Source organism: Equus asinus, chromosome X (genome assembly GCF_041296235.1).
Source record: "Equus asinus isolate D_3611 breed Donkey chromosome X, EquAss-T2T_v2, whole genome shotgun sequence".
NCBI classification, from domain to species: domain Eukaryota; kingdom Metazoa; phylum Chordata; class Mammalia; order Perissodactyla; family Equidae; genus Equus; species Equus asinus.
This window is the reverse complement of record NC_091820.1, coordinates 91,753,369-91,777,161: the sequence shown is the minus strand read 5'-3', so window position 1 is coordinate 91,777,161 and position 23,793 is coordinate 91,753,369. Positions and strand designations below refer to the sequence as shown.

The following is a 23,793-nucleotide window of genomic DNA, read 5'->3' as shown; positions in this document are numbered from 1 at the left end:
GGTAATGCTCATATTTAAGATTGAAGGACAGGGATTCTAAGGAATAGACTGAGGAGATATTGCTACTGAAAATCAAGACCAAGAAATCCTGCCCACATTATGACAAAGGGTTGTTCTACTAATCAGGCTATATGTGTATTGTACTATAAGGTATAGTTGAGGGGAAGCTGGAGTATAAAGCATACACTGCGTACCTAATATAATACAGGCACTAAGTGTCTGTCTCCAGGGATGCATAAGTGAGATGAAGACTATTGGCTAGACATGATTTGGGTCTCACAAACTAAGTGTAGGGTCACCCCTTGCAGTCATCTCACCCAGCATGCAAGATGAGGGCCGTATTTCTGCATAAGGCACAATACATAAAGAAGTGAATTTCACCTGGAAAGGAAAAGGTTAATCAACAGCCAAGTTGATACCACATCTCTTCCAAGGAAACTCCTAATTCTCATCTTCTCAAAAGCTATCCCCTCTTGAGGAGGGACTGCATTTCGAAGTTCAAACACAGGAGACTATACCTGTTTTCTAGGATTTCCAGAATTTCACCTCAATACCCTTGTTTGCATGCTCTATATGAAGGGTTGGCAAGCTTTTCCTGTAAAGGGCCAGTCAGTAAATATTTTCAGCCTTGTGGGTCCTACAGACTCTGTCTCAACTACTCAGCACCACCATTGGAGGGCGAAAGCAGCCACAGACAACACACAAACAAAGGAACATGATTGTGTGCTGATACAACTTTATTTACAAAAGCAGAGGGCAGCTGAGTTGGCCCCTGGCTCAGAGATCGCTGATCCCTGATCTATTGCACAGGGGAGGCCAACACCAGGGGATGCCATACAGAAAGACAAAGATCGTAAAGCTGGATTCTGAGACCACAAGAGACAGGTTAAGTTGTGGAATGTCCTTGATGGAAAAAAAAAAAGAAAAAAGAAATCCTAGACCCAGGAAGATTAGGCAGCCACGTACACGATGTTCTTTCAGAGATACAAGAAAGACCGCCTTTCCCCCAAGTATTTCCTCTATCAGCTAGCCATGCTGCAAGAAGTTCTTGATAGTAGAATTGCTCTGCTGGATTAAGGCATTGTTCTGAATTTAAAGGGCATGTATGTGGTACAGAATGAGTGACACATCAGTACTGCATTAGTTAATCAGATCACCTAGCTGACAGCTGGAAGGGAACAAGGACCAGGGTGAAAGGAATCCAAGATGAACTAAATGTCTTTGTGAGTTCTCTGTGATTTTTCATATTTTTGGCACTAAAAATATGCTTTTACTGCACTACACGCTTTGCTATACATGCCACCTTTTGTCAGATCTTCTTGTCTAGAAACTCATTTGGGGATGTTAATGTCTATCTTCCAAAACAAGGTATCTGAGTTATCTTGAAGTAGTCACTGAGGTTGTATTAGCATTTTTCTGAAGTACTGTTTTGTTTTGTTTTCTCTTGAAAAAGGACAGGTGTTAACTTAAATAATTAACAAGGACAAGAGCCATAGCTTTGGAAATAATATTAGGAAAAGGACGGACAGATTCTCATGAGTTTCCTCTTTCAAGTTTTGAATTTGACCTGTGTCTAAAAGTAGGCAATGCACCATGATTCTAGGTAAAGCTCTCTGCATATCCTCCATATTCCAGAAGATAAGGTTACAATTATTTAACCAAAATGACAAAGCCTTTGGCAAGACTCTTTGTCTCAAGTGGGGCAGAATTCATTTTTATTTCTCCTATATCACGTAAGGATACACAGCCTATGAACTGGTGAGGGTTTGTATGAAAATCATCTAATTAGAACTAGTAAAGTCTTCTAAACAGGCAAACTCAGTGATTACTACACTTAAGAGAAAAGCTATAATGCCAAAATCTAAATCTTAATTAAAAATATTGATTGTACAAAGAACTTTATAACTAATGCTGAAACCTTTCGGCCATTGTCACCTGGCCATTCCATTTTGCACATTTTTCCTTTCCATAGCACTTATTATATTCTAACATACAATTTTCCTAATAATTATGTTTATAGTTTATTGTCTCACTTTCCCCATTACAAATGAAGCTCCACAAGGGCCGAGATTTTAGTAAACTGAACAGTGCCAGTGGTGAAAACAGGCTCTCTTATTTAGAAGGCACTCAATAAATATTTCTTGAATGAATGAAAGAAAAAGTAAGCAAGGAAGCTGGAAAAGCAGAGCTTCTTGTATAAGTATATTCCAGCTAAAGACAGAAAACAAGCAGGGAGGGCCAACCTGAAAATAAATGAACAATGTCTTCTATTTACAGTTCTATTCCTCAAGATTTTTTAAAAATTATTTAAATGAACACAAGTGTGCATTTCGTAAAAACATCTCATTCATTTGTATTTTGGCAAATTTGGAAGTTTTGAGAACTCAAACAATGCTGAGCAGCCATGTATTTTGTGTTGTCTATTTTATAGATACTGTTAGGTGCCTACCCCGATCTATCTGACATCAACCTTCTTACTTGCTCCAGAGCCCTGCTTGGCTTCCCATGCTCAGGGAAGGGGCCCTGCCCCCGTCCCAGGGGTGAGTCATGATTCTCCTTGATGGGGATTAGTTTAGAGACTGGCATGTGATCCAATCCTGGACAACAGAATTTGAAGGAAAATTCTGCCCAGGGGCTTTGGGAAAAGTTTTTCTCCTTAACAAAAAAAGTTCCATGGGAGTCCACACTCTCTTCATTGTTGGATATCACTATATTTGCATGTGATGCCTGGAACAACTACAGCCATTTTGCAACCATGAGCCAACATGCCAAGATGACAGAACAGAAATATTTGAAAAATCCGAGGTTCTAGGTGATATCACCAAGCTACTGAATTAGCCAATCTTGTAACTGCCTTACCTCTACACTTCTTGTGAAGTGTGAGAGTAAAATCACATTCTTAAGCCAAGTTTAGTTATGCTTTCTGTTACTTGGCAGTCAAAAGCATTCTAATAGACTATGAAAGAGAGCAAACACCAAAACAAGCCAGTCTGTTTAAAAGCAAAGTTAAAGCAATTATTTTCAGGTGCTTACAAAATACTTGAACAACAATATCCATATACTCAAGAAATTATAGTAATAGTTATAAATTAATTTGGCCCATGCATTAAAGCCTGTTCCCTAAAGGTTGCCTAAAAACATATTTTGCCTAAATAATATTCAAATGAAATAAAAGTATATTTCTATGAGAATATAATATGCTTCAGACTTTTAATATAGTATGAAAGAGCAACCACATGATTAAGAGGTATTAAAGAGGTTTAATCTTAAATTGATTTTTTATTTCTAAATCTCGTATTTTAAACTAAGAAGCAAGCACAAGAAATCCTTTCTTGTGGATGTCATCTGATGAAGGAGGAACTTGTAGCACTGAAAATAACCTGCAAAACAAACTTTCTAATTTCTTGGGCACATCAACTCATATCTCCCATCTAGGGAGTATATTGGTCACTACAGTTATATTTATTATTTCATCCACATTTTAGTTAATCATCTGTCTTGCTCTTCCTAATCACTGTTACATTTATATGTCTCTAATGTACATGAAACTTTAGGTTTTTTTTACTCCTAGACCAAAGACAATTGAGCAAAAACAAATTATATACTATTCCAAACCATACCATCTCCAGTATAAGCAAATTGGCTCTTTTTTGCACTATTAACGAAATTTGAAAAAAAAAATAAAATGACTTCAATTAAATCATTATATCGAGCAATCCATTCATTTGAGCACAGGATTTATAAGATCTTGAAGAATAATGGACTTTGAACACCTTCCATTTCCAAATGCCAAGATCTGGATGGAAGACTGGCCTATTCCCTGGCTTTTCAGGAACACCATGCAGTCTCTGATGTGCCCAAAAGCCCCGCCAAGAATATCAGGAAAACGATTATCATGAGAGCAAACACTTGCAGAAAATGAAATTAAAACAGATATATGAGCAAAACCAGGAATTGCTTCATCATCAGGATTTTAACATGTTTCAGATCTAAAAAGAAAAGTTTAAGAGACTGTATTCTATGATTTTGAAATCTGGTTCAAGGAAGAGGATGAGAGAAAGTGAAAAAATATATATCTTTAGAAGGACACCTGTTCTGAGTTTAAATCAAAATATTACTTTTATTAGAGCTTTTTATGATTAAATTATAAACCTTTATATAATTAACAAACAGCTTGCATTTCTAAACCGAAGACAGCCCAGTTGATGTAAATAATGGTTCTTAAATCAAAGTATACAGCAGACACAGGTAGCAGAATGCTTCGGAAATGTTAGTGTGAGCGGACCCAACTGGCAATTCAACAATTACCAATTCAAGGCCCCTTGCCATGGGAAGTTTGATGAGGGAATTACGTAGAAAACGGAAAGAAAAGGCAAGATTCCATTGGTCCAACAGTCATTAATCCAAGTCATTATTGTTAGCATGGTACCAAAACCCAGGTGTTTTGAAAAAGACATCATGAAATGAGCCAATTAACATTACTAACCACAACTGAAAACATAATCGATGGCATAATGGCATATGCACTGAACGCTGACGGTGGTCATATCCATACAGGCATAAGCCGCTAGGATTTTTAAAGTAAATATAAATTTTAGGGCTTACATTTTCATAAGACTTGTATCATTATTATTTTAAGAAAAACATATTGATAATCTAAATACATAGTATGTATCTGTACAGAGAAATATTTGCAAGAACATATGCCAAGGTATTAATATTATCTCTGGATAGTAGAATTTTAATTGACTTTGTTGTCTGTAGTTTCCAATTTTCCCATAATTTACATGCATGATTTAAAAGTTTATAAGCCATACGAACCAGGACATCTTTCAATGATATAGAAAATATTCGTAACTAAACCAATACCTTACAATGATCAAGTTAATAAATGAAATTTTTGTTAAAATATTAAATTGATGTGACAGTCGCATTATTAACTTATCTAGTACAAATTCTGCTTACTAATTTGAACCCTCTAATTGTTTACCAAATGAAAAGTAAAGAACAAAAACTCTTTAGCAGCTAACCCTAAATCAGGATTTCTCAGTCTGGCACTATTGATATTTTGGGTTGACAATTCTTTGTTGTGGGGGCTGTCCTGGACATTGTAGGATGTCAAGCAGCATCCCTGGCTTCATCTAGATGCCACTAGATGCCAGAAGCACCTCCTCCTTGGTTCTGACAACCAAAATGTCTCTAGACCTTGCCAAATGTCCCCTGGGGGTTGAAAATTACCCTTGGGCGAGAACCACTGCCCAAAATAACACCAGACAATTCAGTCTTAAAAGCAATTGATTTTGCCCTAGATAATCTGCATCGACTGGCCTCTTGGTCAGGACAGCTGTCAGTCACAAGGAGTAATTGAAGCTTGGTACTGCTTGTCCAAGCAGATGATGGATAATCTTTAGATCATAATAATCACCTGATAGCTACATCCGCCAGAAATGAAACAGCCATTTTTCCACTTTGAACTCGCATGGAAAAAGAGGAAACAATCTATGTTTACTACTAAACATAAACACCAAATCAGGTGGGGAAGAACAAAAAGGAAAGAACTCCTTTAAAGGTGAAAGGTCATACAGCAGCAACACAATGACCCGACCCAGTTCACAGGTCACCTCCTCTTTGAAGCCTTCTTTAAATCAGACACAATAAATGCCTTTATGCTCTGTGCTCACAAGCTCTTTGTATATATGCATTATATTTCATTATTAGTATTTGTTTCTTTGCCTTTCCCACTAGAATGTAAGCTTGGGAGGGCAAACGTTTTGATTTTTTCATCTTTGGTCATTTGGTTCATTCATTGTTTTATTAATTCATAACTCATTCATATACGTCCTTAGTTATTAGCACTGTGCTTGACCCATAGGAGGCTACTTATAGTACTGATCACCGGGGATATGGAGATGAACATATTACGGGTAAAATGTGCTGGGGTGGAGGTATGACAGCACCCAGAAGGGTTATGAGGGCCAAAATGGGAGCCTTAGGGAGGCCTTCTTAGATGAAGTGACTTGAACAAGTTGGTAAAGCAACTGGAGAGGAAGTGGGAGGAGGGGAGGGGGCGAGGGGTGGGTACATCAGGCAAAAGGGTTCCAGGGAGAGTCCTGCCTCCTACCACCTTGTACGGGGACCAGGGCATCTCTTTTGATAAAAGATTGATTCACAAATGGACAAACAAATGAGGATAAAGCAGAATGAAGAAAAACTCTGCAAGCTGCAAGGGTGGTACCCGTAGCCTCAGCCTCTGGGACCTTCCTGCTCAGGTTGTTAACAGGCAGACTTTGATAACAATCAACAGCCTTGGCCAAGCTCAAGGCCACCGGAAAAGGTCAGTTTGTATAGCCTACTGCTTATCTTTTTTCTTTTTAGGAAGATTAGCCCTGAGCTAACATCTGCTGCCAATCCTCCTCTTTTTTGCTGAGGAAGACTGGCCCTGAGCTAACATCCGTGCCCATCTTCCTCTACTTTATGTGGGACACCTGCCACATCATGGCTTGATAAGCGGTGTGTAGGTCGGTGCTGGGGATCCGAACCAGCAAACTCCCTGCTGCCGAAGCAGATGCATGAACTTAACTCCCACACCATTGGGCCGGACCCCTACCACTTCTAACTTTCCTACCCTGGTATTTAGACATCATTCAATAATAACATTTACGAGGAACATTTCTTTGAAAAATTCTATGTAAGATGTTGTTGGTAGAACTAAAGATAATTGCATTTTGTTTCCTGGTTCTAGTTCTTACTAGACTTTAATAAGAAATGTAGGCATTGAACTGATTTTGTTAATATTCTCAGCATCAACTATTATATTTTCTTAGGTTTTTAAAGGGCAATATTCGGCTTGCCATAAACATGTCTGACAACTTTTAGAAATATGTTTAGAAACATGGTATTTTAAAATTTTATAATATTAATCTAAAGTAGGTACATATTTAAAAACCAGTAGGCATTTTGATCATATTGAGGAATTTGGGCTTTCTTTAAACCACGTATGCCATTCTTACATAGCCCTTTAGTTCCTTATGATAGCATATTTAGTTTTTTCAGGCAAGGAACAGTTCTATCAGAAAAAGAGGAGATCTACTTCTGGCCCAAAATAAACAGTCAAACAGAATACAAAAGTTGATAGGTGACATCTTTTTCTAAGGAAGAATTCAATGATGTCTGTATAATACAGTAAAGTCTGTTCTCTGCACAGCTGGGGAATGAGGTATTCTGGTCAAACAGCCTGCTTAATAGAGTTACCATATATTTTACATGGATTGCCTATTTTCAAAGAGTTGCAATAGATCAAAACAAACCTAAGGCTATGTAGCCAGGGTGGTCCCAGCTGAGCTCAAAGGGAATCATCAGGGTGTGTGTGATTAAATAGAGGCAGTTGGTGGGCCCTGAGGGCTCTATTTGCATGAAAGGATTAATGCTGATGCTTGATTTATCCCTGGCTTCTAGGAATAGGAAGATACACGCCTAGGTGCCTGAACAAATGGGAGGAAGAAGGGCAGTGGAGGGGTTTATGGTCTTAGGACCCCCTTCAGGTCTGTAGGACTTGAAAAAATTTTTTAAGCCTCCAAGGAGAAAGGGATCAAAAAAGAAGTGAAAGGAACTGTTTTTCTGAAGGTTCCTGTGAAACACGGCTACTGCTGCACTGAGCAGAACCCCACTATGTGACTGCAAGGATCCGCGGCAAAATTGGAGCAGGAGGAGACCACAACGCTGGCCCAGACATGAGCGTCTTCACGGAGGGCAAGCCCAAGCGGCTTTGCTGGCAAAAGGCATTTAGCAGAGGGGAGCTGGAGCTGCAGCAGGACAGCAAGGGAAGGGCTTGGTCTGTTTGGTTCAGTGCTATATTCTCACTGATGAGGATCAAGGCTGCCTCAGGGAGAGAAGCCCAAGGCGTCCTGCCCTACATACCGATCAATATCATCCTCAGGAAGCATAGGATGTCCTTACCTGATTCCATCCAAAGTTATAGGACCACCCGATAACCAGACCACACCTGCACTGATGCCATTTTAACGACTTGTTTTACATAATTTTCCTTGTCTTGTAAAGAAATAACTCACATACCTATGCCTTATAAATTTATCCCTACCCTCAACCCATGTTTGCAGCTCTTCACTGCCCATGGGTCCTGTCCCCATGCCTGCAGCTCATGGGTCCTGTCCCTGTGCCTGTAGCTCTTTACTGCCCATGGGTCCTGTCCCCATGCTATTCTCTGAATAAAGGAGTACTGCTACCAGACCTTGAGAGCCCAAGAAATCTTTATTTCAATTCTTTGGCTCACTGAGCCCGCATAATCATCACCCGAGAATAATAGGCACTCAAATATTTGTGGGCAAATGTAAAGTGGTAATGATAGATGACATGTTTTTGAGCCGATATGAGATGACTCCAGAGGTATTTGTGGGAGTGGAGACTTTGCAGGGAGCTTGAGTCCTGCCAGTGGGGGTAAAGAAGAGATCTTTGGGATATTTGGATTATTGTTACTAAGGTGACTCCTATCTGAATTCACAGGTGATGAGACCTGGAGACATTTAGTCTACATATAAAACCATACTATTCAAGAGCTGCCTCAGGGTCTTTGCAGCTTCTCAAGGGCATCTTCATAATACTACCATTTTATTGGCAAAGCCAGGAAGCATCAATTTATGAGGCATCTAATAGAGATTTTGGAGGATGGAATACTAGATAACAGAGTTGATATTACTGATTAAGACTTTTCTTTGTTAAAGAACATAATTGATTTCTTACCTAAGTCCACCATTTTTATAATACTGCACTAAACTTTCCTTTAAATGTCAAGTGCTTTGTGAATTGAAGATTTAAAATGTGTCAAAATAACTTAGTCTTATTGGATCAGGAATTATATACAAAATCTTTTTATGCAAAAATTCATGCTCCTTTCTTTAAAGGCAAATTGCCTTAAATGAACGAATAAAATGTTCTGTATATTGGCAATTAAGTCTTTTGAGCCTAACTCAGTGCAGACTCTTACTTTGGCTTTCCCATGATAGTTTAGATTTAGACATGATTGAGGCCTCGTAAAGAGGAAGATGGCTTGAGAGAAATGAGGGCTTCTCAAGATTAAGTATCTCCATAAGCCAACATGGCTACACAAGGAGCTCTCAGACAAGTTTAGATTTTAGATGAACAATTACAAGATAAAAGGAAGAACATCCCTAACTGAGAATTAAGAGTGACTTCAGCTGTCGGGGCAGGCCCCGTGGCCGAGTGGTTAAGTTCACGCCCTCTACTTCGGCGGCCCAGGGTTTTTGCTGGTTCAGACCCTGGGCGCGGACATGGCACCACTCATCAAGCCATGCTGAGGCGGCGTCCCACACACCACAACTAGAAGGACCCACAACTATAAATATACAACTATATACCAGGGTGCTTTGGGGAGAAGAAGGAAAAATAAAATCTTTTAAAAAAAAAAAAGAGTGACCTCAGCTGACATCACTCCCCATGCCATACTAGCTATGGGAGCAATTAAGGCATAACATCAATCATACATCTGCCTCTGAGCCTTCATTCAGTTTTGATACTGTGCTTGCAAAGTTTGTACTTGTTCTACGAGGCTCAGGTCCTCTTAGGCACTTGCTGTTGTCTTATTCTGCTGCTTCTACTTTCCATACTTGACTTTTCCCAGTGTGGGAGGAGAGTTCACGCTTAGTGATCATGACTCTTTCAGCCAGATAGAGATGGTCTGGCCTTTAAGGAACCAGAGTTCTTTTGATTTGGCAAACCATTTTAATTTTAAACTGTTTAGATTTTATCCTGAGGCCACAGGCAAGTCACTAAGGAATCTTAAGGCAGAAAAGTAATGTTATCTTATTTGTTTTGTTTTTAATTTTACTCTGACTATAAAGTGGTGAATAGATTAGACGTTAGAAATGGTAAGAGAATTGGACTCAGACACAAGTCAGGGCATCATTCTAATAGTGCAGCTGAGGGATGGTGGAGGCCCAGAACTGAAATAGCCTCAGTCGGCTTGCAGAGAAGTGGATGGATTCAAAAGATACTTAGTAGGAAGATGCAACAAGACTGCACAATGGCATAAAACTCCGTGACATTAGAAATATCACTTAGCCCCCTAACCCTTGGCCACTTCAGTGCTCATCTAAGAGCTGTTCCAAAATTGTTAAACGTCCCAATTAAAAAAAATTGTTAGGGGCTGGTCCAGTGGCGTAGTGGTTAAGTTTGCATGCTCCACTTTGGCGGCCCAGAGTTCACCAGTTCGGTTCTTGGGTGCGGACCTACACACCACTCATCAAGCCATGCTGTGGCAGCAGCCCACATAGAAGAACTAGAATGACTTACAACTAGGATATACACCTATGTACTGGGGCTTTGGGGAGGAAAAATAAAAAAGAGGAAGACTGGCAACAGATGTTAGCTCAGGGACAATCTTCCTCACCAAAAAGTATACCTTAAAAAAATAAAATAAAATAAAATTGCTTGTTAAAAAAAACTGCTAGTCTGTTTATCAAATTAATAGTAGCAAATATTTATTTTGTTGAGGGGAAATCTGCTAGCATGAGTAAGAGTAATAGCAACATTTTCTTAAGTTATGCCAATGAATCTAACAGTTCTAGAAAACTTCGTTTCTATAGTTCTAGGATATGAGATATAGAATGAGGACACATATACAACGCATATTTATTGAGTGCCTGGGTAACACATTGTTCTTTAAAAAACAAAAGAAAACAAAACCAAAACACACAGAAGCAGCAGGAAACTGACAGATTTAAAAGAGAAAAGGGAGATTTTCGATAACTTATTTGGAGCTATGAAAGTTATTGAAGTATAATACTTGCCTCGAACACTTTCCCAACAGCTGAAATTAATTTTTATGCCCAAGCAAGATACTGCACGGTGGTGAAACATATAAGGTTCACTGATTTTGAATATTCTATTCAAAATATCTCAAAAGAAAAGACTGTGCAGTCAACTATTTGAACTAGTAGAATGCTGAAGCAAAAAGGAGAATATGCAAAAAAGATGTTTAGACATTACATAAATATGGAATTTTATTTTCTTTCACAAAATATTCAACTTAAATTTAGGGATTATTAATTAATCTTACCTATATTATAAGCAGTTTTTTAAACTCTGATGATCTCAGAGAAGCTACCTAGAAAGAGAGTCTTAATTCTGAATCTAGAAAAGTTTCCAATTAAACATATCTTCATCCCAATATATAGCACATTCATCTTGAATATCTTTAATATCCTTGTTAGTTGAGTAATATATAATGTTAATGATATGAATAATTAATAGAGCAGCATCTTATAGAGGTTACCCAATTTTGCTTTCATTAATTTGAGTGTGATTATTTTCGAAAAGGTCTTAATCCACAATGTCACCCCCTTTTGTTTATTTCCATTTTCTCCATCCTGTAGAGGATCTCTCTCTGAGGAAGATTTTTTGGTATGTGCATTTTGTTTATGCTACACATGCCAAATAGATCTCCTAAGATGAAACTCTGAGCTCATTTGGAAGTAATTTTTGGTAGCACATGAATCAGAACTCTTATTTTCTTCTCAGCAATACTGGTATTTTATTGCTTCCATCTATAGTCCAATATGCTTTTAGCGCTAAGAACCCTGAAGCCAAACACACAAAGCACTAAGAAAATGGGAACTTCTAACGATTACAATTTTTGTCTCTCTTTCAGGGTGTTTCCCTGCCCTGGGAGACTGAAATCACCTTCAGCTCACTATGAAACAGGAACATGGTGAGCACAAATGATTGACTCAAGTTGGTGATGTTGATTTAGGAGTGTTCAGCTTACAGGTCAGGTGTAAAACCCTTAAACCTGCTTGTCAAAATCTGCTTGTCAAACTCCTATGGATTTTTCCAGACTCGGCCCAAATGTCACTTTCGCTATGAAGGCTTCTCTGGTCATCTCAGGCAGGGTTAGGCAGTTCCTCCTTTGTATTATTAGAACACCTTGTCATATTCCTATAGCAGCACTCATCAAATTATATTGCTTTTACTTGTCTGGCTCCCTCCACTTGTGGATAGAGAGAGACTATTCTCTTCCTTTTATCTCTGGATTAGAGCATTACCAAAATCAAGTTGGTTCTCAATAAATAATCGAATGGATGGATAGATAATGGCTAATAATACTCCCCATCTTCTTGGCATAGATTATGAGGTGTTTTCACATAGTGGTGAGGAAGACATGGCAGGAATGATCATCCATATTTTATAGATGAGGAAGCCCAGAGAGGTTACACAACCAACCCAAGCTCAAAACAGCTAATAAATTGCACATCTAGTTCTCATGCCAGCAAATTGGCAGCAATTTGTAGATAGAAGTGGTAGCAGTGGTGTCGTGTAAGAAAGATGGCAATGGCCGGCCAGACACAGTATAGGAGCTGGCTGCCTGTTTTGAAAGCTCAGAAACTCGATCTTAGCAGGTTCTCAAGAAGTTAACTCAAATGCACACAAAACTGGACTTCAGAATGTCAGCTTAGTTACAAGAGGACAATTTGTGGCCAATTATTTCCCTGTACTCAAGCTACAGGCGCAGTGAAGCTAGAAGACCAAAAATATATCCCATTTAGTTATGTAATACACATGACTCTCTCTCTCTGAAATTCCAGCCACAGCCACGACTCCTAGACTCTAAAGAGGAATAAGTCCTTAGAAGTTGGTAGTATAATCCCTTCATTTTACTAAACAAACAAATAAATAGCTGGCTAGCTAGCTAGCAAGCAAGGATAAATGACTTACCTAAAGTCACATAGCTTGTTAGTGACAGCACCAGGACACAGAATCAGGTCTTCTTAATAATGATATTCTTACATTTTTTTAAAACAAGTTCTGATCGAGAAGAGATACAAGCATAGTTCTCAGCAAGCCTTCTAAACATCTGGCTAATAGGGCTAAACCCAGGTTGTCACAGAGGAATTGTCCTTAACCAAATGCTGTAACATGAGAGAAGTACACCAAGTTCCACTCCATGTCTGTGTATCAGGAAGGGGGTACATCATGTGAGAGGCAGTGTTTTAGGATCCAATCCATGTTAAAACAAGGCACTTTTTAACAGAGATTGACAATGTTAATTCTATTTATTTATCTCCATTCACCCATAGACATTGATGTTACAAAAAGAATTTATCGGATTTATCTTTTCAATGTGTCAACTGAAGTGCATTTTCTAGTCCCCATTCCTTTTCAACATATTGTTTTGAAAATAATTCAAGTACACATAAACTGGGTGTTCATATGTTCATGTCATACTTATAACTTTTAAGTTTTGAAAACAGTTTGACCACTCACTGCCCATAGAACACATTATACTACTTATTGGCCAGGTAAAAAGTTAAATATGTGTTTCTGTTGAGCGGAAAAGACCAAAGACCAAAATAAGCTAATATTTTCAGCAAAAAAGAAGACAAACAGTATATTGTGAAATTTTTTGGTTTAGCTTCTATTACCAAAGCTGGAGTGTGCTCTGGGGGATGTGTCCTAAGTCAGTAAATGAAACCAAATGGTTTTTTGAATGAAATGCACAAGCATATGTGTATCTTACAGACTGTGCAAGTCACACTAAAATAAAATGAATTCATGGGGCAATACCATCAATTAAGAGAAGGAGCCTTATTTAGCAAATAACTGCTTTGGGAATAGAAACATGTCTCAAATGGCAATGAATTAGTTGGCTAATTGATCTTCCTGCTGGGGATAATGGCTAGAATTCCTTCTTTGAAATATGCGGACCTTTACCTGTTGGATATCAACTATTGTGCTTATCTTTCTGTGACTATCATAATCAGAGCCTGTGATCTTCTCCTCCTTCACTGGATGCAGAGCAGTATTTCCACAGCATTTAGACAGCAAAGCTTTTGCTTCTCTCTAGCATCATAACTGGCACCCTGAGCGCTCACCTCCAATTAATGCTAATATTTACTGTTATCCCCAAGAGTTACAGTTTGAAACAAGAGCCCACATTCTGAAAAAAACCTTGGGTATTCAAGGTCATTTACATAGTCCAATTTAGAATCAGTTGCTCATCTAGACTATGAAAGAAACTTGTTTATAAATCATAGCACTGTAATGTGTTAGGTTAAAGATGACTTTAGATATTAATTTTTAAGCTACATCAAATTATAATATTATGCTGTATAAAAATCAGGGTCATTTAAGTACCAATTCATCCATTTTCTATAAAATTTGAGGAGAAAAATTCTCATGTATACTTAAAGTTGAAGATAACTCATTTAGGTGCCTATTATACATTAAGGCAGCCAACAATTTTTATCCATACCACAGATACAAAATGTCTGTCAATTCCTATTAAAGGACTATAACATGAAATCAATATGGTCAATAGATATGTAAAATGTCAACAGAAGAAATTATTTAAAAACAAAAGCAACAGCCCTTGTGATGCTTTAAGATGTATTACTCACCAGAAATAAAGTTCGAAAGTCGTTGAGATCGCCAAAAAACTCTTCTATGCTCACTGTCTTAGAGTCGAAAATAAAGTATTCTCCAAGATTCTCATAGAGCTTTACCATTTGCTTGTGCATGTTGGACAGTTTATCATACTGCTCTCTGGCACTCTTTGTAAAGCTGTAGCTTTCTGTTAAGGAACATGGTCCAAGAGTACCTCAAAGGCAATCAATAGATGTTAAGATTGAATTACACCATCATTTCTGTAAATACTTATGTATTAGTTTCCCAAGGTTGCCATGACAAAATATCACAGAACAGGTAGCTTAAACAACAGAAATTTATTTTCTCACAATTCTGGAGGCTAGAAATCCAATATCAAGGTGCTGCCAAGTTTGGGTTCTTCTGTGGCCTCTCTCTTTGGCTTGCAGATGACTGCCTTCTCACTGTGTCCTTACGCGGTGGTCCCTCTCTGTGTTGTCCGTGTCCTAATCTTTTCTTATGAGGACACTAGTCATATTGGATTAAATTCCACCCTAAGGACCTCATTTTAACTTAATTACCTTTAAAGGCCCTGTCTCCAAATACAGTCACATTCTGAGGTTCTGGGGGTTACGGCTTCAACACATGAACTTTGGGGGGACACGATTCAGCCCATAACAACTTGCTAGAGTCATTATATTGGACGGTGAGTTTTGATAATGTATAAATTAGGCAGAACTATTTAATGTATAATCATGTGGAACACGTTTGCTAGAACATGTTTGCTAAATGAAAGTACGTAAGTATAAATACCAGAAAACTATCATATCTTTTCATCAACAATGTAGGGTAGAAACAAACAGCAACAAAAAATGGAGGAAAAAAAGTATATATATATATATATTCTCTTTTAAAATACGCATATTCTATATAGATAGAGAGGTTACACTGAATTCTATATAAAGGTTATGTACATACGTGTGTGTATACATATATACATAACCCAAATGCGAGGGGAAGGAGAGGGAGAGAGAGAGAGAAGGAAGGAGAGGGATTGAGATGAAGAAAAAGGGAGAAGGAGGGGGAGGAAGGGAGTGGGGAGAGAGTGGGAGGGAGAGATTTTGCTGTAGCCCTAGAACGTTAATCGTCTAAAGGGCTCCTTAAAACACAGTTTGCTGTTTGCTGAGCCTGAGGCCAGGGGCCTAGGGATTCTAATTTCTAACAAGTTCCCAGGTGATACTGAGGCTGCCTGTCCAGGACTACACTTTGAGTAGTATGGTCTATAAAAGCTATTTATCCAGAAATGTATTACATCATTGTTTTAAAAAGGTTATCAGAATAGCGATATCAACAACTACTACCAAAGCTTAAAATGAACCAAATATATAAATGTGTCCAACTAAAGGTATCTCATTATACATAAATATAAATTTATATTTATATAATTAAGAAAGAAATTATAATACTTTCTTCCTGATTATAGAAGATATAGAAAATGATCTCTTTAGGTAACTGAGAAATACAAAAACATAAATAAACTAAAATTTCCAATAATTCAGAAGCAAATATTATGAACATTTGAAGTATTTTCTTCTGGTCTTCCTTCTATGGCTAATAATTTTTGAATGCTAATTGATAAAAATGCTTCAGAGAAAGGTAAGGTGGCCTAATCATGAAGAATAAAGGAAACTAAATCTACCTTTTAAAATTAGAGTTAAATCTATTGAAAATCAACCATGATCACAGAAGTAAAATGTCTTTAAATGGAAAGGTAACAGACTTGGGATTGTAAAAGAAGAAGAAAATCACAGTTTGGGGCATGCTATTTTAAGATCCATTATAATGTATGAATATTTTGTGATAGTATTATTTTATCAGGTACTGATCATTGTGTCTTGAAATACTTGATTTTATAAGATTTTCTGAATTCTTTAGCGTGTTTTATTGTGACCGGGCGCTAAACTTCTTTTCCCTGGGAACACAGGTCTAGTTGTACAATGGAAGTCAATGGGGAAATCAGACCATTCTGGAAAATTACTTTGTAGCTGATACTTACGGGATACAGCAGGATTTTAAAAGGGAGAGGCCCCCTAGCTATATCCTTTCTTATGCCTCTCAAGTATTAGCACTCACATTACAACACAGCAATCTCTTCCCTTCTAACAAGTGACATTAAATCTTTCTTGATGTCAACAGACCTAAAAAAATTAATGCATTTCTGACTGACTCTACTATCTTTTTACCAACAAAGGGTACATAAGTCTACATACACGTTCTGATTTTACCTCTGAGAATATCACCATATATTTTTTTATTTTTTAAGAAAGTGCTAAACATCCTGTTTAAGGGCAGCAGAAATAAGACAATGCTCTTGATTTCTTAGCTCGGAATGAAAGCGAGATTTTTGTTTTCTAGTCTTTCTTCCCTAAATAAAACACACTCATGCCAGAGACTTGCTAGGCAGAAACACTTTGCAAAGGTCACTTACTTGTACTCTATTTGCAATGCAAAGTACTAAACTGTTTGTATATTTCAGAAGGCTCAACACCTGTACAAGACAGAGAAAAAGCCAAAGATAAAAAAAGGTAAAAAACTGTATGTTTCCCATTTATCATGACACAATTTTTCACGAGCTAAAATATGTCCGTGTGGTGATACACCATTTCATAAATTTGTTCTCCTAGAACAAAAACTGGTTTCAGAAATTCTGCCTGTGTACCAAAGTGAGTAAAGTTGAAAAATTCTGGGAATGGTTTGTCTTGGAAATAACAAATGGAAAGCAGCCCAATCTCCAAGTCCTTCATTTATCTTCAAAGTGATTACTCTGTAAAAGGGATAGATGGCAGGAGTCAGCCCTGAAATCTTTCACAATTGCATCCACATCACCAAACCCTACTTGGGACTGCAGGTAAAAAAGAACTGGACACCACTGAAACCAGCAAACAGCCATTGATGATTAAGTATCTAGGTAGTACAGTTTTTTCCTTTTTGCAATTACTGATTATAGCTTTTAGCTATTTAACCACCCATTGTTAACTGTGCTGCTTAGGCAATATGCTATCTGACTCCCACTAGGCTCCAATAGGTAACATCTCCCTGGAGGCTGGGTCACCATGCTAATGGGTGTGTGAGCTGTTTTTCAGGAATTAGAACTCCTTGTCCACTTCAGGTAGGTTGAGACCACCAACTCATCAACTGGGCCCATGCAGATGTCTGATAGGCGACCTTTTGATGTCAAGAGACTAAAAACTCCATCCTCAGCTCATGCTAATGCCGCCATTTTGTGAACATGGGTCCTATGAAGAGGCATGAAGTCTGACTACGCTTGTGCAGATCATCAATTACCTCACCTCTCCTCACCTCCAATCACCTCTCTCCACATTTCAGACCACCTTGCCCCCTATCCCGTAAATATCCCTGAGTCCCTATCTTCAGGGAAGCAAATTTGAGGCTCATGCCCTCGCTTCCTCATGTGGCTGCCTTGTGAGTAAATCCTCTCTCTGCTGCATTCTCATTGTCTTGGTGTTTGGCTTTCTGGGCAGTGGGCAAAAACAAACCTGGTTCGGTAACACCATCATTCCTTTTTATCCCTTTATCTCATTTGGAAATTTTTTATTTTTTTGAGTAGACGCTAAATACAAGATGCTAGTTAGTACTATGCTAAGGATTGTGATTGATACAATAATCATTCAAATGAGACCCCGAAGAAGTTTATAATCTAATATTACAAATAATTCTCCCATCATCAATTTGCATTCGTATAGGACATCACTATTTACAATACACTTTTCCTTTTGTTATGTCCCATACTCTTCATAACCAACCTATCAAAAGGGTAGAGAAATACCTCTACTCAAATTTTAGAGTCGTGGAAACTAAACAAAAGGCACTCATCCACCTACGGTTAGAATGTAGTAAAAGGGAGCAGAATGTACCACCCCAAAATATGCCTCTTTGGCATAGATTATTTACAGCTGATTGAGAAAAAGAAGATACAAGAAAAACCTGGAGAAGAGTAAAAGTTATCCTTTTGTACCGGATATTTACATTTATAAAGGAAATCTCTATTTGTAAGGCTGTCTCTCTCTCTCCCCGGGCCAGGAAGAGAAGGACAACTCTCAATCACCAGAGAATCAACGGTATCTATGGAGAACCTGCAGATTTCAATCTGCATAACAAACATTACCCTTGTTTCTGGTGCTTTTCCTGGTGACCCTCCCTCCCCTATACCTGGTGTCCTGACACCTTTCTTTCTTTGGTCTTTAGCTGAAGATGGTATTTAAACTGGTGGTTTAGGCTACCTTAGGAAGTTACTCATGTTTCCCTGGATATCTCCATGTACACAAGGTATACACGTTAATAAACTTCTGTTTGGTTTTCTCTTGTTAATCTGTCCTTCTTTGTGGGCCGGGGGGGGGGGGGGGGGGGGGGCAGTGGTCTCAGCCAAGAATTCAGAAGGGTAGAGGGATAATTATTTTTCCTCCCATACAGTAGACATTATGATAGTCCCTTGCAGTCCCTTGCATGATACCTAGTCTAATATTCTTTTCACACGGTAGAAGTGTATTATTTATAATGACAAGGACCTTCATGTTGTGAAATCCAACGTTTACCCCTCTGTCTTCCTTTTGATGTCTCAGCAGCATCTGACACATTTAACTACTTCTCTTCGTTTCTATGACACACACCTTCAGGGTTAAAATGTTTTTTCTCTTACCTCCTTTCCTTCTCTGGCAACTTCTATAAAATGTTAGAGTACCCTGAGGGCTTGGTCCCGAGTCCTCTCTCTACAGTCTGTGTAACTGATCTCAGCAATTCACATGACTTTAAATACCATCTATATTGATGACTCACAAATTATATATCTAGCCCCAATTTCTGCCCTGAGGTACTAACTTTTATAATCAACTGCCTACTTGTCATATCTACTTGAATGTTGCTTTTTTTTAGTGGTATCTATTGGTATCTCAAATGTAAATCCTCTCCTGCAAACTTTCTAATAGTTTCCTACAACACTTGGAATAAAATCTAAACTCCTTCTCAGGGTGCGTGAGGCCCTACAAGATTTGGTCTCTACAGACCTCTGCAACCTAGTCTCCTCCCATTCTCCCTCTTAAGCACTATGCCTAGCCACACTAACCTTCTTTCTGTTCCTCGGACATACCCAGCTCTCAGATCCAACTCAAGGCCTTTGTACTTGCTGTTCTGTGTGCCTAGAATGTTTCTTTTCTACCAGCTCATTCAATCTCAGCTCACATGTTACCTCCACAGAGAGGCTTTCCCCAACCATCCAATCTAAAATATCCACTCTCATCACTATTACTCTGGCCTATTTTATTTCATTCTGAAAACTTATCACTATTAGACATGATCACTTTTGTTGATTTACCTGTTTATTGCCTGTCTTTCCACTTAAAAATATGGTCCATGAGTAGGTCTTATGTGTCTTGTTGACCACTGACTCATCAGCATCTAGAACAGTGCCTAAAATCAACAATAATGATAATTATACCTAACTTTTCCTTTTAGTTAACTCTAAAGGCACCATGAGGGGGCCGGCCCAGTGAGGTAGTAATTAAGTTCAGGCACTCTGCTTGAGTGGCCCAGGGTTTGCAGGTTTGGAACCCCGGGTGCGGACCAAGTACGACTCATCGAGCCATGCTGCGGCTGCGTCCCACATAAAATAGAGGAAGATTGGTACAGATGTTAGCTCAGGACCAATCTTCCTCATGAATATATAAATAAATAAATAAAGGTGCTGTGGAATGCCTCCCATGGGTTAAACTCAATTCATCTTCACAACAGCTTTCTGAGGTAAGAATTTGCCCCAGGTCACACAACTGGTAAGTCACAGTAATGGGAACAACCTGAGTGTTAGTGCAGAACTCATGCTCCATGCTATACAGCTATACCACTATGCTATACAGCTTCTCAAGAAATATTTGTTTAAGGGGTAAAGCCTCATTATAACATCACATTGGAGAATGGGTCATGGGGTTGACTTAGGTACTTAGAAAACTAAAACTCCTCTTATGAAACTTAAGATAAACCCATTTCACAGAAAACTTTATTTATCAAGAGTATTTTTATAGTAATGTTTCCGTGAATTTGACAGCACATTTTAATCCCCTTATATATCTTCATCAATTTTGACATTTTAAACACTTTTTTAAAAAGTAGGCTTCAACCGGGGCTGGCCCCGTGGCCGAGTGGTTAAGTTCGCACGCTCTGCTGCAGGCGGCCCAGTGTGTCGTTGGTTCGAATCCTGGGCGCGGACATGGCACTGCTTGTTGGACCACGCTGGGGCAGCATCCCACATGCCACAACTAGAAGGACCCACAATGAAGAATATACAACTATGTACTGGGGGGCTTTGGGGAGAAAAAGGAAAAAAATAGAATCTTTAAAAAAAAAAGGTAGGCTTCAACCATATCAATTTTATTTTAAAGCTATATATGTAATAGTGATTATATTTATCAGTAGAATGGTGGTCTGCTTAAATTTGTATATTAGACCTACTGTTGCTCTAGTAGATACTTAAGTTGATAAAATTTAAAACTGGGCATTTTATTTATCTTCCATATTAGAGAACAGAAATTAAAAACACACTTTAAAGGAAATAAGTCTTAAAGTTATATACTGGGATCCCTGATAAAGAACTAATGTATTATAAAATTTATTTTATGAAAGGCTATTTGGTGGCTCATGGGCAGTCTTAATTCTAGAAACCAAATGCCATTTTCTTGTCACAGAAATACAAGGCACCATTATAGCTACCTATAGATTTCTGTTCTATTTATAACATAAAGTGGGTCTATCTAACTGGACAGTGCCTATGGAGAAGAAGAGAGTAGAGATTTGAACTGAGCTATTTTTGCTCCTTACTTGGGATTTTTTAAGACTGATTAGAACAGAGACTTTAGAAAAAGTGTTTGTAGGCTCTTGTGATTGACTTCTCTGGGCCAGGCAGCCTGCCTTTAGCTAAGTCTTGAGAGCACTAAAGGAGAGGCCTATAGCCATGGTTAGCTGAAATGGGAAGGCTGGTTATGGGCACACTGTGTAACTAATGCTGGTACAGTTCCATGAGGAACTCCTGAAGAGAACACCAAGAGTTGTAGCAAAAGGCCATTTGCTCCTGAATACCTAGATTTCCTGGCCTTTGGTGTCACAGGAGATGGTGACAACAGCTATCACAGCATCAAAGAATAGGGCACTTCGGAGAGGATGATTAGACTATCCTGGGATCGAAATGTAGAGTGACCCCTTACCATTTGCCTACACAACCCCGGGAGTCCTTGAAACATCTAGAGAGAAGAACCCTGGGAAAACAACAGACTTTCTAAGATAATTTTCCAAGAGGAGGGTAATTCACAGTAATTTATACCCTAAAATAAATATAACCTTAAGGTGGTAAAGTGGGCATATCTAATTCATATAAACTTATTGAATACAAGGGGAAAAAACAATAAAGAGCAATTTTCCTTTTACTGGTTGACTTTCAAATGCCTCATTCTTCAAAGACAAACATTTCTGACTTTTCCAGCTTTGAAGTTATTCAAGATAACAGTAAACTAAAATCACACCATCTTCTCCCTAAGAGAAGCACTTGCTCATTGCAGGGTTTATAAACTAAAATATATTCAGCATTTGAAAATGCTAGCAGGTAAAATGTTAACATTTTAAAAGTATTATTAATTTTAAACCATTTGATCTCAATTATGAATCTGGAAACAATTTATAAAACGTATATCATAAGTTCCACAAAGCATTTTTATACTAACTCGTTTGAAAATCTGACCTAGGGAAGCAGTTTTCACAATTACTTGGGTATTTACTGACAGGCTTCAGAATGAGCCTCCCCAAAACGTGCCACTTTGGCATGTGGATTACTTTGACCTGAAGTCAAACAAGGCCTAAAAGACTCAGGAAGGGCTTTTTACCTCCCCCTTAACTGCCTAAAAGAATTTAGATACAGGGCCTGGTCCAGGAAGAGAACTATCACCAGAGACAACTACAAAGAGTATGGGCTAGGTGTGGCAAGCTGGGGGCCAACTCTGCAAGGCCTGTTCGTTCACATTCCTCTCTGTGTCCCATTGTCTCTGCATGGCATGGCAAACCTTTGCTCTTCCCATCTCTCATGAATTGTTTTCCTTCATTTTGAAGCCCCAGACCCCTATTCCCTCTTCCTTAGCTCAGGATGGCATATAAGCCTTAACTGCCTGACTGTTAGAGAGCCTTTCATGTCTTTGTGAGGCTCCTGTACTTACAAAATGAAATTTGTTTTTCTCCTGTTAATCTGTCTTACATCAATTTAATTATTAGACCAGCCAAAAGAACCTAGAAGGGTAGAGGAAAATTTCTCCTCCCCTACATCACGCAGTACATAGAACTGCCTAAAGCTTTTATCATCTACATTTTTGTGTGACTACTTACAGATTTATAGATTATATTCCTTAGTAATATAGTAATAGTATGGACTTAAAATTCAACCTGAAATAGCTACAATTCATCCATAGGCATGTAGTCAAATAGAAAGCAAATTATTTTCTTTATACTTTTATGTACATTATATATTGTTTTGACTATTTTCTATAGCTGTACCCACCTGACTATAAATTGGTTGAAGGTAGGTGTTGCCTTCTTACTGATTAAAATAGCTCATGGAGTTCAGGACACACTACCCCCAAAAATGGCACCACAGAATATTAAATGCTTTAAGCTGAAGGAGTCTGAGAAAATGCAAGAAGCAGGAAGGTCACTCTGACTTTCCCCCCGCCCTCCTCCCTTGAAATAGATCCTAAAACTCCCATGTGAGAAGTGGTTTCCTTATACCTACAAGAAAGGAACATCCTTGTCTCCAAGACAGGAACACCAAGAAGAATCTGAATGAACAGGCCTTGCTAAGGTGGCCCCCCTGCCCCAGTTTACTACATTACCTCATACTCTTTGCTGTATCCTATCTTTCCATAACTTTCCACTCTTTATCAAACCTGGCATAAAAATACTCAGGTTTAACCATTTCTTGGGGTCTTTATTTCCTGATGAAGGCTTCTGTGTCATGTCAAACTTATATTAAATAAATTTGAATGCTTTTCTCCCATTAATCTGTCTTTGGCAGTTTAATTTTCAGACCCAGCCAGGGACCCCATGAGGGTTGTGGAAAAGTTTTTCCTCCTCTACATAGCATTGCTTCATCAAATACCAGGCAGAGAAAACTGTGTATGGTTTTATTTAATTTTGACGTAAGGAGTGACTGTTAACACAGAGAAGTTCTTCCATTAGAACTGGAATAAGCATGAGCAGAGCACTGGGGCTGAAGGAGTTTATGTATCTCACAGCTAATGGAGTCAAATCAGTTCTTACAATTTCTCATCTTCATAGGCAGTACATTAGTTACAA

At 38.4% G+C, this 23,793-nt stretch overlaps 1 protein-coding gene across 4 annotated transcripts in view; it reads right to left on the bottom strand.

Moving 5' to 3' along the window:
• DIAPH2 (diaphanous related formin 2) overlaps positions 1–23,793 on the bottom strand; it is an 815,896-nt gene that overhangs the window by 201,243 nt on the left and 590,860 nt on the right. For all 4 annotated transcript variants that reach the window (XM_070502007.1, XM_070502006.1, XM_070502008.1 and 1 more), the window contains one exon: positions 14,430–14,594. In XM_070502007.1, coding sequence (XP_070358108.1) covers positions 14,430–14,594 — 165 coding nt within the window. The remainder of the gene's footprint in view (positions 1–14,429; positions 14,595–23,793) is intronic.